Consider the following 16,793-nt stretch of genomic DNA (forward strand, 5'->3'; position numbering starts at 1 on the left):
AATGTTATACATGCAAGCGCTCTATGTTTTGCTAAACAACAAAAACAGAATTTGTTAAAGTTACTTTTTTGAGTTCTGAAGTAGGCAGGCCACTATATGAAGCAAGCTAGCCAAAAAAAAAAAAAAAAAGTCCTCTCCTAACCTGGCCATAGAAAATGGCACTTTCAAAGTAACATATCTAACTGGAGCTCTGTTTATGCAGTAAGGCAATATATTCTATCAAATAACTTTTTTTTTTTTTAATTTAAATTCAAGTTAGGGGACGACTGGGTGGCTCAGTGGTTTAGCACCTGCCTTCTGCCCAGGGCGTGATCCTGGAGTCCTGGGATTGAGTCCCATATCAGGCTCCCGGCATGGAGCCTGCTTCTCCCACTGCTTGCCTACCCCTCCCCCCCTTCTCTCTATATAATATCTGTCTCATGAATAAATACTTAAATTCCTAAATAAATAAATAAATAAATAAATTCAAGTTAGTTAACATATAGTGTAGTACTGGTTTTAAGAGTAGAATTCAGTGATTCATCACTTACATGTAACACACAGTGCTCATCACAAGTGCCCTCCTCAATGCCCATCATCCATCTAGCCCATCACCCATCCACCCACCCCACCCTCTCCCCTCCAGCAACCCTCAGTTTGTTCTCTATAGTTAAGAGTCTCTTCCGGTTTGCCTCCCTATTCTTCTCTTATTTTTCCTTCCCTTCCCCTAAGATCATCTGTTTTTGTTTTTGTTTTTTTCTTAAATACCACATATGAATGAAATCATATTTTTCTTTCTCTGAATAACTTCATTTAATATAATACACTCTAGTTCCATCCATGATGTTACAAATGGCAAGATTTCATTCTTTTTTGATGTCTGATCAAAGAACCTTTTTATAAATACCAAACAACTAATATATGATGTTAGGCAGTTTTTGTAAGAATTTCTCCTAATGAGGGTTTATTAGCAATTAATATTTTAGGCACTGGAAATGCAGCAGTGAACATGACAAAAAAGGAGGAGGGAGGGAAAGCACAGAAAAAAGGAAAAAAGACAGTACATTAATAAAAAGTACATAGCAGAGGGGCACTTGTGTGGCTCAGTTGGTTAGGCATCCAGCTCTTGATTTCGGCTCAGGTCACAATCTGAGGGTCCTAGGATCAAGCCCCATGTCAAGGTCTGTGCTCAGCAGGGAGTCTGTTTGAAATTCTTTCTCTAAAATAAATAAATTTGGGATCCCTGGGTGGCTCAGCACTTTAGCGCCTGCCTTCAGCCCAACGGGTGTGATCCTGGGTTCCCAAGATCGTGTCCCACATCAGGCTCCCTGCATGGGGCCTGCTTCTCCCTCTGCCTGTGTCTCTGCACCTCTCTTTCTCTCTCTCTCATAAATAAAATCTTTAAAAATAAAAAATAAAATATATCTCTAAAAAAACATTACAAGGTAGATAATAAACCATGCTATGCTGATACTTAAGTGAGTGATAAGATAGAGAAGGATTAGGATATCACTTTAGACTGGAGACTGGGCAACTGATCAAGGTAGGCCTTTCTGAGGAAAAGGTGTTTAAATTGAAAGGAAGGATCTGGCCTTGAGAAAATATAGGGGAAGGGCATTCTAGCAGATGGAACAGCATTTAAGGCAGAAACAATTTAGTGGGCAAGAGAGACCGAAAAAAGGTAGAAAGAAGCCATATCAGGTCAGGGCTTTGTAGGTCAGATCTTAGAGTCAGAGTCAGTACAGGGATTTAGGTTATATTAAATATGATAAAAAGCCACTGAACGGGGTTTTAAGAAAAAGAGTAACATGACTGGACTGATTTTTTTTTTAAACACTTTGACAGTTTTAAACATATTTAGATAATAGGGGAAATGTGAACTTTGACTATTTGGTGATTTTGTAAAATTGTTAGTAAGAAGATAATGTTATTGTGGCTGTTTTTTTAACGGCTTTGTTGAGGTATTTTTTAGATACCATATAATTCACCCACTTAAAATATACAAATCAACGGTTTTCTGTATATTCAGAGCTGTGCAACCATCATGTGGTTATAATTTTTAAAAAGCCCTTTTATAGGGCAGCCCCGGTGGCGCAGCAGTTTAGCGCCGCCTGCAGCCCAGGGCGTGATCTGGAGACCCTGGATCGAGTCCCACATCGGGTTCTCTGCATGGAGCCTGCTTCTCCCTCTGCCTGTGTCTCTGCCTCTCTCTCTCTCTTTGCATCTCTATGAATAAATAAATAAAATCTTTAAAAAAAAAAAAAGCCCTTTTATAAATATGCTAAAATATACTTTTTTAAGATTTTAAGTAATCTTTACACCCAGCATAGAGCTTGAACTCAAAACCTGAGGATCAAGAGTCACATGCTCGGATCCCTGGGTGGCGCATTGGTTTGGCGCCTGCCTTTGGCCCAGGGCGTGATCCTGGAGACCCGGGATCGAATCCCATGTCGGGCTCCCGGTGCATGGAGCCTGCTCCTCCCTCTGCCTGTGTCTCTGCCTCTCTCTCTCTGTGTGTGACTATCATAAATAAATAAAAATTAAAAAAAAAAAAAAAAAGAGAGTCACATGCTCTGACTGAGCCAGCCAGGTGCCCTAATACTGAAATATTTATACACAAAGTAACAATAACTGGAGAGTAGCTAGTATCGAGAATTTCTGAAAGAGAGTGATGAGGATATTAATTATACTATTCTATTTTTTAAGTTTTGATAACTTCCATAAATAAAGTTGTTTTTTTTTTTTAAAGATCCCTGTGGCTACAGTGTGGAAAATGCCTTGTAAATGTTGTAAGAGAAAAGCAGGGAGAATAGTTAACACATAGTTAACAAAGTTAATTGATAACAATAGTTATCAATAGTCCAGGTGAAAGAGAATAGTGGTTTGGACTAGAGAGTCGTATATAAAATGAAGAGAGTGGAAAATATGGAGATAAGTTCATGGGTTTCAGATTTTAGAGGTAGATTTATAGGACTGCTAATAGGTAAAAATGTGAACTGGTTATATATTACTTTAGTGGGGAAAAACTTTTTAAAGTGTTAACTGGGAAATTAATAGCCACTTTAAGTTTTCTAGCGAGCATATAGAAAGAGGTCTTATAAAAACACCTGCCAACTGTTATTTTTATTCTATATACAGGGCACTTTTGAGAAATTATTCCTTTAGGTGAAGAGGAGGATGACAATGATTTCTTTCACAAAATTCTGCCCTAACACCAAAAATAAATTCTGAACTCCGGCCAACTTAGCTGAAATCCCAGGACTGAGCCTTCATTTCTAGATTCAATGCCTAAAGTGCCTGACACACAGTAAGAATTAAATGCTTTTTGAACTGAATGAAATAGCTCCTTACCCAGATAAGCACCATAACCAGCCAGTCATTTCAAAATTGCACATCATCTATTATCAATCACAACAAAATAAAAACCAGGAATGATCTAATATTTAAATTTTTCTATGATATAAATCTGTCCTTTAGTGAGAACACTAAATAAAAATGTCAATATTCTGCAAAGGAACTTATACAGAATGTGATTTCAATAACATACCAACAGTATTTTTACTAAGAACCTAAAAATATTATTTAAATGCCATCTGGGAGAATAAACAGATAAGAATATCAAAGACAATCCTCAAAAAAGAGAAACCTTATCAGATATCAACACATTACAAAAACAATCATTAAAAAGTGAGATACTTGCAAGAGACAGATGAAGCAACGAAAGAAAACGGAAAAGAACAGAAATTCTTAAAATGTAGGAGAAAGTCAAAAAACAATGGAAAAGGAAAGACTGCTTGATTCAAGGTATAAAGTGATTAGCAATCCGATAGTCTCACATCCTAACATTGCCCCACACAGCGCTTACCCACTTAAAACCCTGCAACCACACCCACAAACAAGGCTGGGTCTCCAGCTAACATTCCTGACTTTACTCCTCTTCCCCACTTGCCTTGCTCTAGGCATCCTGACAGCTTTCTTCTTCAAATATGCCACTGCTCTCCCACCCCAAAGTTTTTATACTTGCTTGCCCTTGGTTTTCAATGTTCTTCTGCCAGAAAGCCTCAGGCCTCACTCCTTAACTCAGCTCTGTGCTCAAAGAAGCCTTCTCTCACACCTTTTCCAACAGCCCCCTCCCCACACCATCACTCTCTATCCCCTTCATTCGGTTTTATTTTTCTGCACCTCACCGCCTGACATTGCATATGTGTTTACATTTTTCTATCTCCTCCCACTAGGACATAAGCTGAGAGTGTGGAGACTCTCGGGTTTTGTTCACCCTTGGATTTCCAACACCTACAATAGTTCTTAGCACACAGTAGAGGCTCAGCATTTGCTTAATGAATGAAAGTGATTATAGATAAACTGGGAGAAAACAATCAAATATTTACCAAATCTCTACTTAAGTCTGTTAAGTGCCCAAAGAAATCAAAGAAGAGGATCAACAAATTAGGATGAAAATACAATGTTGAATGAAAGGGAAAAAAAAGACTGGGAAAACTTAGTGGTAGAAAAACAAATACTTGTTGTACATATCATTCATACGTACAACAGTTTGGGGTGATAAACATATCCACATGACATATTATTCAGAAGGTGAGCCATGAAGGCTATGCTTCTGGAGACAATATGGAAAAACTGTTGATATTTGAATATGTCAACTCTATTTACAAGCCATAACACAAAAAGAGTAGACACTTTCTGAGGCATTTGCCAGCCCTCACTCTTTCACACATTGTCTGAGGCCTTAGCAGCTATGTCTGCACGATAAGGCCCTGCCCCCAGAGCTCCAGCTGAATGTAGCAGAGGCAGGCGCCTAAGACAGTGGGTGCCATAGGATTATCTCCCACTGAAATTTACAACTGAGGTTAGGAGATCCTGGTTTACTAACTGCAGTTCAGGGCAGCCATCTTCCAGTGCGTACACTGGAAAACTGATCTGCTAAAAGAAATGAGAGACCAAGAAGTCAGAGAAAGATACACATACAAAGAGTGGCAGCCTTCTTGATTCCTAACAGCTTCTGGTTCCTGATTCCATGCCTTCTGATGCCTGCTTTGTAATATCATCAGATACCTCTGTATTTTGGTATTAATAATATATGATCTTCTTTTGCCTATTCTAAGTTGGTATTTATTATTTTAAATTAAAAAAAAATTTTTTAAGTAGGCTTCAAACCCAGTGCAGACCCCACTGTGGGACTTGAACCCACGATCCTGAGATTGGATCTGAGCTGAGATCAAGAGTCAGATGCCCAACTGGCTAGGCTGCCTAGGCACCCCTATTATTTTAAACTTTTAAAAATTTTGATCTACCAGAGAATAACTAACAACTAAAAGCTAAATCTTTATGGATATTTGGGTCATAAGTGATTCCACTTTGTTGGTGCCTTCATTTCCCTCATTTTGAGCATAAGCATTAGTTTTGTAATTTTTAAAAAACTGTTCTAAAATAGGTATGAAAATGAAAAAGTTGTACAATATGCCAAAGAAACAAAGATTTAAATAATATTTTAAATCAATTTTTAAAACTTTTTCTATAATGCAGACAATATGACTTTAAAAGAAAACTTTCTCAGAAGGTACCATCTTGATTTTTATCAAGAACACTTTAATAGGGTGCCTGGGGGACTCAGTTGGTTAAGCATCTATCATTGGCTCAGATCATGATCCTGGGGTCCCGCAATGAGTGCCCTGCTCAGTAGGGAGTCTGCTTCTCCCTCTGCCCTGCACCCCCCTGCTCATGCATGTGCTCTCTCAAGTAATAAAGTCTTTAAAAAAAAGGAAATAAAAAAACTTTAACGAGAAAGTTTAACTTTGATTACTAATATGAACCATAGGGTAAAAGTATATTTAAACACCAATAGTCAAATTTTTTATGTTTACAGGGATATTACTTCAGTTTAGACTGATATTTGCATAGGACTATTATAATTCCTGTTACATTGGAATGCTTTTTGAATCTTCATTTTTAAAAAAAAACTTTATTTATTCATGAGAGACACAGAGAGAGAGGTAGAGACATAGGCAGAGGGAGAAGCAGGCTCTCTGCAAGGGAGCCCCATGTAGAACTTGATCCCAGGACCCTGGGAACACGACCCAAACCAAAGGCAGAAGCTCAACCACTGAGCCACCCAAGTGTCCCTTGAATCTAAATTTTGAAGGAAGAACATTACAAACCACCACAAAGAAAAACTATCCAAGTCTTTGGGAAATTGGTAAAGACACTAGGAATCATACTGTTAACATTAATTTTCAGTTTCTGACTCTTCTAGCATTTCTAGGATTCCTTTGCTTAATTCCCAAGAAAATAACTTTAGTTCTTAATAATTAATGGATAAAATTTAAATTATGTAACACAGGTGTTCCCATTGCTCTGTAGTCATAGAGCCCTGCTAGGGAAATCCTCTCCAAGTATCTGTACCCACCCTTTCCATTACTTTTACAAGTTTACCCTTCAGAAAAAGTCTGGAAAGATCACAAATACATGAAGGTTAAACAATATGCTACTAAATAATGAATGGATCCATCAGGAAATCAAAGAAGAAATTTTAAAAATACATGGAAACATACAAAAATGAAAACACAACAGTCCAAAACCTTTGGGATGCAGCAAAATGGTCCTAAGAGGGAATTATATAGCAATACATGTCTACCTCAAAAAGTAATAAAAATTTCAAATAAACAACCTAGCCTTACACCTAAAGAAGCTGGAAAAAGAACAAAGCCTAAAGCCAGCAAAAGTAAGAAAATAATAAGAATTAGAGCATAAATAAATGATACAGAAATTTTAAAAACAATATAACAAATCAGTGAAATGAGGCTGGCTCTTTGGAAAAATAAGATAAACCTCTAGCCAGACTTATCACAAAGAAAGAGAAAGGAACCAAATAAAATCACAAATGAGAAGAGAAATAACAAACACCACCAAAGTAATACAAACAATTATGAGATTATGGAAAACTATATGCCAACAAACTGGACAATGTACAAGACATGGATAAATTCCTAGAAACATATAAATTACCAAAAGTGAAACAGTAAGAAAAAGAAAACTTGAACAGACTAGACTGATAAGCAGCAAAGAAACTGAATCAGTAATCAAAAATCTCCCAACAAACAGAAGTCCAGGACCAGAGAGCTTCACAAGGGAATTCTACGAAACATTTAAAGAGTTATTATCTACTCTTGTCAAACTATTCCAAAAAATAGAAATGGAAGGAAAATTTCCAAATTCATTCTACGAGGCCAATGTTACCCTGATACCACAACCAGATAAAGACACCACTAAAGAAAGACAACCTAGAGGCTAATATCCCCGATGAACATAGATATAAAAATGCTCAATAAAATACTAGCAAACTGAATCTTATATTTTAAAAAAATCATTCACTATGAGCAAGTGGAATTTACTCCTGGATTACAAGATAGCTCAATATTTGCAAATCAGTCAACATAATCTATCACATTAATACAAGAAAAGAGAATAACCATGTGATCATTTCAGTAGATGTAGAAAGAACATTTGACAAGGTAAAACATCCACCCATGAGAAAAAAACCTCAACAAAGTAGGTTTAGAGGCAACATGCCTCAACATAAGAAAGACCATATATGAAAAACTCACAGCTAATATCATCCTAAAGAGGGAAAAATTGAGAGCTTTTCATGATGGTCAGGAGCAAAATAGGGATGTTCACTCTCACAACTTTTACTTACATAGTCCTAGAAGTCCTGGCCGCAGCAATCAGACAACAAAAACAAAAAGATATCCAAATTGGCAAGGAAGAAGTCAAACTTTCACTATTTGCAGATGAAATGATACTAAATATATAACACCCTAAAGACTCTAACAAAAAACTGCCAGAATTGATCAATAAGGCTGCAGGATATAAAAATCGACATACAGAAATTTGTTATATTTCTATACACCCATAATGAAGCAGCAGGAAGAGAAATTAAGGATTCACTCTCATTTACAATTGCACCAAAAGCAGTAAGATATCTAGGAATAAACCTAATCAAAGAAGTAAAAGACCTGTACTCTGAAAACTATACAACACTGATGAAAGAAACTGAAGACGACACAAAAAAATGGATAGACATTTGTGTTCATGGATTGAAGAATATTGCTAAAATGTCTGTACTATCCAAAGCAATCTACACATTTAATGCAATCTCTGTCAAAATACCAACAGCATTTTTCACAGAGCTAGAACAAATAATCCGAAGATTTGTATGGAACCACAAAAGATCCTGAATAGGCAAAGCAACACTGAAAAAGAAAAAACTGGAGGCATCACAATTCTGGACTTCAAGTTATGATGATGTAGTAATCAAAACAGTATGGTACTGACACAAAAACAGTCACATAGATCAAGAGAACAGAATAGAAAACCCAGAAGTGAACTCACAATTATAGAGTCAATTAATCTTCGACAAAGCAGGAAAGGCTATACAATGGGAAAAAGAATGTCTCTTCAACAAATGATATTGGAAAAACCGGACAGAAACACGCAAAAGAACGAAACTGGACCACTTTCTACACCATACACAAAAATAAACTCAAAGTGAATTAAAGACTTCTGAAACTAAAAATTCTAGAAGAGAGCAGAGGCAGTAAGTTCTCTGACATCAGCCACAGCAACTTCTCTCTAGGTAATGTCCTGAGGCAAAGAAAAACGAAAGCAAAAATAAACTGATGGAACTATATCAAAATAAAAAGCTTCTGCACAGCAAAGGAAATAGTAAAACTAACAGGCAACCTACAGAATGGAAGTATTTGCAAATGTCATATCTGATAAAGAGTCAGTGTCCAAAATATACACAGAACTTATAAAACTCAACATTCAAAAGATGATAATCCAATTCAAAAATAGTAGAAGATGTGACCAGACATTTCTCCAAAAGAGAAATGGCCAACAGGCACATGACAAGATGTTCAACATCACTAATCAGGAAAACACAAATCAAAACTACAATGATACATCACCTTACATCTATCAGAATGGCTAAAACAGAAAAAACAACAGGTGTTGGCAAGGATGTGGAGAAAGAGGAACCTTCCTACAATGTTGGTGGGAATGAAAACTAGTGCAGCCACTCTGGAAAACAGTATGGATGTTGCTCAAAAAGTTAAAAATAGGGGATCCCTGGGTGGCTCAGCAGTTCAGCACCTGCCTTTGGCCCAGGGCGTGATCCTGGAGTCCCGGGATCGAATATCGTTTCGGGCTCCTAGCACGGAGCCTGCTTCTCCTTCTGCCTGTGTCTCTACCTCTGCCTCTCTCTCTCCCTCTCTATGTCTATCATGAATAAATAAAATCTTAAAAAAAAAAAAGTCAAAAATAGAATTATGCTATCAACCAGCAATTGCACTAGTAGGTATTTACTCAAATAAAAAAAATACTAATTCAAAGGGATACATGCACCCCAATGTTTAGAGCAGCATTATCTACAACAGCCGAACTGTGGAAACAGCCCAAGTATCCACTGATGAATGGATAAAGCAGATGTGGGATATACAAATACATACACACAATGGAATATTACTCAGCCATAAAAAATGAAAGCTTGGCATTTGCAAGGACATATATTATGTTAAGTGAAGTAAGTCAGGAAAAGACATATACCATATAACTTCATTCATATGGGGAATTTAAGCAGTAAATTAAACATGCAAAGGCAGAAAAAAAGAAGTAATCCAAGAAACAGACTCTTAACTATAGAGCACAAACTGATGGTTATCAGAAGGGAGGTGGGGATTAAGGAATGTACCTGTGATGAACACCAGGTGTTCTCTGGAAGTGTTGCATCACTATACTATACACCTGAAACTAATTGTACACTATATGTTAAGTGGAATAAGGGGCACCTAAGTGGCTCAGTGGTTGAGCATCTGTCTTTGACTCAGGTGGTGACCCCAGGGTCCTGGGATCGAGTCCCACATCATGCTCCTTGTGGGGAGACTGCGTCTCCTTCTATGTCTCTGCCTCCCTCTCTCTGTTTCTCATGAATAAATAAAATCTTTCTAAAAAACTAAAAAATAAAGACTTAAAAGTTTACCCTTCAATGTTAAATCATTCTGTAAAATGACTATTGATTTTAAAAGGTAATCAATTTTTTCCAGTTTTATTATTTTGTTTTTCATGATTCTTAAACCTTAATGCACATCTTTAAATCTTAAAGGCATATCTTTCTACTTTCATTATAGGGAAATGTAGCCATAAAGTGCTTTTAAATGTTAAATATGATTTTAATGTATTATTTGTAAGAGTATGTTGTATCTATCATTCTGCTACTTTCTTTATTCAACAGTTTTCCTTTATCCACAACAATATATATGTAGCTCCCATCTTATTTTAGTACTGCTGTAAGTATCAAATCAAACCAGTTTACTTAAGTACTCAGACTTATCTCCACGTTTTTACTATTTTAAGGAGCTGAAATAAACAACATAGTACATACCCACTGGTGTTTATATGAATGTTTTTTCATGTGAATGCGTTTTATTTTAGGTTTATACTTCTATGTGAAGTCTTTAGTCATATGCTTTTCTGCCATCCATAGATTTTTCAAGGAGTGTCTGAACCTTTTTGAAATTGAATTCTCTTACCACTGAGTTTTAATGGTTCTGTATATATTCCAGATACCTTTTCCCCATTTTGTGCCTCCTTTATCATAGATTGACCACAGAAGTATGGGTTTATTTCTGGGCTCTCTATGCTGTTCCACTGATACCTGTGTCTATTTTTGTGCCAGTATCATACTGCTTTGATCACTAGAACTTTGTGGTAGATCTTGAAATCTGGAATTGTGATACCTAAAAAAATTTTTCTTCTTTCTCCAGATTGCTTTGGCTTTTTTAGGGTCTTTCGTGATTTCATACAAATTTTAGAATTATTTGTTCTATTTTAGAAGGGGCACAGGGGAGGGGCAGGAGGAGAGGGAGAGGGAATCTTACACAGACTCCATGCCCCGTGCAGAGACCGTGTGTAGAGATCGATGCAGGGTGCTTGATCTCACAACCCTGAGACCATGATCTGAACTGAAGTCAAGAGATAGATGCAGGGTGCTTAGGTGGGTTGGTTGTTTAAGCGTCTTACTCTTGGTTTCAGCTCCTGTCAAAATCTCAGGGTCCTATGATCTGACCCTGCATCAGTCTTCCCCTCTGCCCCTCCCCCCACTCACGCATGCTCTCGCTCTCTAATAAGTAAAAAAAGACAGAAGTTTAACTGACTGAGCCACCCAGGTGCCCCAAAATGTTGATATTTTGATAGAGATTGCATTAAATCTGTAGATTGCTTTGGGTAGTATATACATTTTAATATTAGTTCTAATCTAGGAGTATGGAATATCTTTCCATTTGTGCCATCTTCAGCTCTTTCTCGTTGGTATTTTAGTTTTTGAAGTAACCTCCTTGGTTAAGTTTATTCCCAGGCATTTTATAATTTTTGATGCAATTATAAATAGAACTGTTTTCTTAATTTCTCTGCTTCTTCATTATTATAGAAATGTAATAGATTTATGTATATTAATTTTGTATCCTGCACCTTTACTGAATCATTTATCCGTGTCAGTAGTTTTCCGGTAGATTCTTTAGAGTTATATGTATAGTATGTCATCTGCAAATAGTGAAAATTTGACTTCTTCCTTATCAACTTGGATGCCTTTTCTTTTTCTTGGCTGCAGTAGACTAGGTTTAAACTAGCTGGAATTTAGTATCCAATAGATGATGGGTATCTAAAATCACCTATTACTATGTAGACAGCTAACTGCCCCACCATTATTTACTTAGTTCTTTCCTCATCCACTCTTCATGCTACCTTTGTCTTCTACCAAGCTCCCATATATACATGTTTAATTTCCAAACTATCTGTTCATCTTCATCTACCCTAATATCAAGATCTAAGTGATATCCATTCCATTACTAACTCTGTATGCTGACAGTTCCCAAATTTTTAGAGAGCTCTCTCCTAAGCACAAACTTCTACTTCTGATGTCTTACTTAGATTGTAGAATAGTATTTCAAATTTTAAAGAGCTTAAAAACCAAACTTCTAATTCCAGCCATTGTTAGTCTACCCTACTCTCCACTCTTACCTTCTCAGTAACTGGAAATTCCGTTTTTCCAGGTCTTCGACTAGAAGACTGTAAAGTCACCCTTGATTCCTGTCTTTCTCATATCTCACATACCCAAGCCATCAGAAAATCCTGACCACTCTGCCTTCAAAATACACATATTATAATTAATATATATATACAACCACTTACAACCATTGGTATGGCAGCTATCTTGATCCAAGCCAATATCTTCTCTGACCTGATTATTCCAATAGCCTAACTGCTTCCCTTTTTCCTCCTTGTCTCCCTAGGATCTATTCTCAAAACAATCAATGATCATTTTTTAGAACCTAAGTCTGATCACATCATTGCTGCATTCTAAACCCTGCCACATCTTCCCATCTCACAAAGAGTAGGAGCCACAATTCTTAAAATAACCCTCAAAGCCTTTCATCATCCAGTTCCCACTGCCTCTCTAACCTCCTCCTCTGACCACTCTCTTCCTCGCTACTCTGGACATACTAGTCTCCTTGCTTTTCATGACACACATCACATATACTCCTCATGTCTACTGCCTATGGCCATCCTCATTGCCCAGATATTGACACTGCTTGTTCCCCTCACTTCAAGTCTTACTGTTCTCACAGAGCTTTTCCTGCCACCTTTCACAAAGTAGCAACCCTCTATAAACCCAATACACTTTTTTAAAAAGATTTTATTTATTCATGAGAGACAGAGAGAGGCAGAGACACAGACAGAGGGAGAAGCGGGCTCCTTGCAGGGAGCCCAACATGGGACTGGATCCCTGGACCCAGGATCATGCCAGATGCTCAACCCGTGAGCCATCCAGACGTCTCACACCCAACACACTTCTAATTCCTGCCCCCCCCACTTCTCTGCCTTTTTCCCCTCTCCTAGCACAAATCTCATCTGATATAATTTTTGCTTTTAATTGGCCCTTTCCTATTAAAATGTAAGCTCCCAGAAAGCAGGAATTTGCTTCCCCCCACCCCAATGCTCTAGATCCCTAGTCCCCAGAATAGTATCTAGCACATAAACAATACATATTTGTTAAATAAAGGAATGTTTTACTTCTCATAGGTTCAGAATTAGTCTTTTTATCCAGCAGGACAAACCCCTCTGCTTCTCTTCCATTTTAAAATTCATTGCCCTGGACTTTTCTATATAAATGAAAGGTAGGTAGTCAAGTCCTATGAAAACCCTTTGAGGATTCTGCCTGGGGTTGCTTTGAATTAATTTGGAGAGAACTGTTAGCTTTTTAATGCTGAGTTTTTCCCACCAAGAACATGGTAGGTCTCTCCATTTTTAGGTCTTCTTTAATGTCCTTCAATTGGAACATGTTCCTTTTTCTGCTGTTACCAAAGCATTGCATTTTTTAAAGTTACATTTTCTTACTGTCACAATTAAATCATCAAGCTCTTTTTCTATTACATTAGTCCTCTAACTTTAAAAACATGCTGAAATCCCTCTGCCTAAAAAAATCTTCCTCTTGGCCATGAAACCATTCCTTCTGTTCGTAAATATTGCAAAGAAGCAGATAAGTAGTGCTGCCTTAGCTTCCTCACTGCCTACTCAATCCTTACCTCTAACCTAGCTGTTGCTCAACTACCCAGTGGACACTACCCTTTCAGAAAAGACCTTTGGGCACTGAGTCACTCAATTCCACAGCCTTGTCTAAATGTTTATCTTTTTCAGTCTGAATGCCCAAGACACCTGTAGTAGCTAAGTTGCATATGACAACAAATACACCCTTCCCTTAACTCCACATTCTCTCTTCCTTTGACTTCCATAGAACTGGTATTTCCCTCACATCTCCTGAGTGCTTTCCCTTCTCTATTGCCTGGTTTATCTTCTTTTATTACAGGAAGAACCTATATTTATCCTACAGATACAGGGAAAGCCTCTCTGGGGAAGACAATTTGAGCTAACTCTTAAAGTGAGACTAGAGTTTACCAAATATACAAGCAGGAAAAATGCATTTCTGGCAGGGAGAAGAGCACACACATGGTAAGGAAAGCATGGTTAACCATAGACTCAAATAGTTTGGTATGCCTAGAACTGTTATGTCCAATATAGTGGACACTAACCACATGTAGTTATGCAGTGGTTTGAAATATGGCTAGCTCAAACTAAGATGTGCTGTTAAGTGTAAAATAACACACCAGATTTCAAAGACTTAGTATCAAAAAGGGGATGTAAAAATCTATTTTTCACTGATTAAATGTTCACATGGTTTTTTGGATATACTGTTTTAAATAAAGCACATTAAAACAAATTTCATCATTTTTTACTTTTTAAATGTGGTTACTAGAAAACTTAAGATTATGTATGTGGCTCTTGTTATATACCTACTGGATAGTGCCAGTCTATAGTATAAGGGCCAAAGGAAGAGAGGGGAGCAGAGAATTCAATTTTCTTTTTTCCTTTCTACTCCTATTGAGGTCAATAAAAGTTCAGGCCCTAACTACCTCTCACCTAAGACCAGGTCAATATGGTCCTTATTTTTAAAAAACTTAAAAAAAAAAAAAAAGTATTTTATCTCTCTACTATTCCTCTATTTCCTTATCATGGTCCCCTGAACTTCCAAATTAAGGGGTAAAATGATCTGGCATATAATAAGGCTTTCCACCATGCAAGCCTAATCTGCATGCATAGGATTACCAAGTAGTGCTCCTCTTCATGTGTATGGATGTGCTAAACTGAGGATGTCATCTAAATGTAACTTGAATTTTTTACCTTAATGACTTTGTTATAATCTTAGCTCTGCTTTGAATACCCTTTCCAAAATTTAATGATTTTTTTTAAAGATTTTATTTATTTATTCATGAGAAACACAGAGAGTGTGGCAGAGACATAGGCAGAGAGAGAAGCAGGCTCCCTGCAGGGAGCCCAATGCAGAATTCAATCCTAGAAACCCAGGATGCCCTGAGCCAAAGGCAAACATTCAACCACTGAGCCACACAGGTATCCGTTTATATTTGAAAAGAAAAAAATATATATGGATAGGGCCTTTTGTTAGAGATACAAGTATTTAGAGAGGATTTTTTTTTAAATCCTACAAGGACTTCAGTCCATATTAAGTATCTATTCCTTCATGAAGCCATTTCTAACTACTCAAATCTTTAACAAACATGCAACATGTAGAAGGTGTCACATGCTATACATTACTCTAGGTCCCAGCTAAACCAGACAGTGAAGTATTAGCCCTGCCTTTAGGAATCCAGTCTCATGGGATGCAGTAACATATGCCAACAATTACCATGGAGTATAATTTTGGCAATCATGGAGGTGAACAGAGGGTTGTGGTGGACCACTGCCAAGTCAGGTCGTAATGATGCTAGGCAGAGGGAGGCATCCTAAAAAATGGTAATGGCACTAATCCAGTGTTCCCCCTCTGAATACCCAAGACACCTGTCGTAGCTTCTCTTGTGGTTATCTGATCCCATCTCTGATACTGTCACGCATGTAGAGTTGAAACTCATTACTTATACATTCCATACTTGCAGATGTGCCTATTTCTAAAATTTGTAACCCTAAAATCAATACTTACTACAATTTCTTGGTCATTCACAGGCAAGTCCAAAGTGGTAAAGAACAAGGTGACACTCTGCCTTCTTGTTTCAGTTCTCACACAGTAAACAACTTTCCCCATCACAGTCTACCTAATGCCGCGTTTTCAATATTTTTGCTTTTTGTTTTGCTGTTGAAACTGGCCACCAAATATGGCATTGAACTGTTATCTAGAGTTCCTAATTACAAGAGGGCTGCGATGTGCTTTATGGACAATATATTGTATCAGACTAACTCTGCCCAGGCATGAGTGATAGTGCTGTTGGCAAAAGCTCCCACGTTCATGAATTAACAATATACGTTAAATAAGATGTTATTAAAAGAAATACATACAAAACAAGGTTATGTACTAATCAATATAAAAATGTTGTGACCAGAGCCTCTCGGAACCTAACTCTGTATTTTCCTTAGAAGGAATGGCTCAGTATTCGTTAATTCTCTGTTCACAACAATTGGCAGAATATAACTACTTTAAATAATGAGAATCAACTGTATTTTTTTTCTCTCAAGGGTGGAACTCTATCTTAATCTACTGCCTTCTATGGAGTAGGTATTACTAAACAGTTAACTCAAACTAGGAAGGAAATTAGTTTATTTTTTTTCTTTTGTGTGAATGCCTTGACTTCAAAATTAAGTAAGGGCCATAGAGTTTAACAAAGGCTGGATACTAAAACAAAGCAATTTTATATGGCACTGACTTATTTTTATAGCTTCAAAATGACCAACAAAGGCTTTTACTGACATGCTTACCATTTTTGTTCTTCAGATTTGGGTCAGCTCCACTTTTTAGAAGTTTTAAGGCACACTGCTTATGAGCACGGTAAGCTGCACAATGCAAGGGTGTATTTCCTAACTGATCCGAACAATTAACATCAGGAGGATTAGGCCTGTTGAGCTAACAAATGAAGAAAAAAAAAGCAATGCAGAATTACATGTCAAATATAGACTTTCTCCTATAAAGCACATTAAGGTGTTACTGAATAATCTGGTAGACGCTCCAACTACAGACCTGATGAAGACCATAGCTCTAGGAAGTCAAGAGCTTCTTGCCCACTAAACCAGTGAGTCCGTATCTCTCTCCACGTTTGTCCTCAGGTTGCCAGGAGATCTCAGGTCCCACATTCCCCTGACAACAGACACCACACACTACACCAAAGCCACCCCACCCACCC

General features: G+C 37.3%; 1 protein-coding gene across 3 annotated transcripts in view; it reads right to left on the minus strand.

Moving 5' to 3' along the window:
• OSBPL1A (oxysterol binding protein like 1A) overlaps nt 1-16,793 on the minus strand; it is a 227,771-nt gene that overhangs the window by 149,859 nt on the left and 61,119 nt on the right. For all 3 annotated transcript variants that reach the window (XM_077900285.1, XM_077900283.1, XM_077900284.1), the window contains exon 7: nt 16,372-16,516. In XM_077900285.1, coding sequence (XP_077756411.1) covers nt 16,372-16,516 — 145 coding nt within the window. The remainder of the gene's footprint in view (nt 1-16,371; nt 16,517-16,793) is intronic.

Source organism: Canis aureus, chromosome 6, assembly GCF_053574225.1.
Source record: "Canis aureus isolate CA01 chromosome 6, VMU_Caureus_v.1.0, whole genome shotgun sequence".
Taxonomy (NCBI): Eukaryota; Metazoa; Chordata; class Mammalia; order Carnivora; family Canidae; genus Canis; species Canis aureus.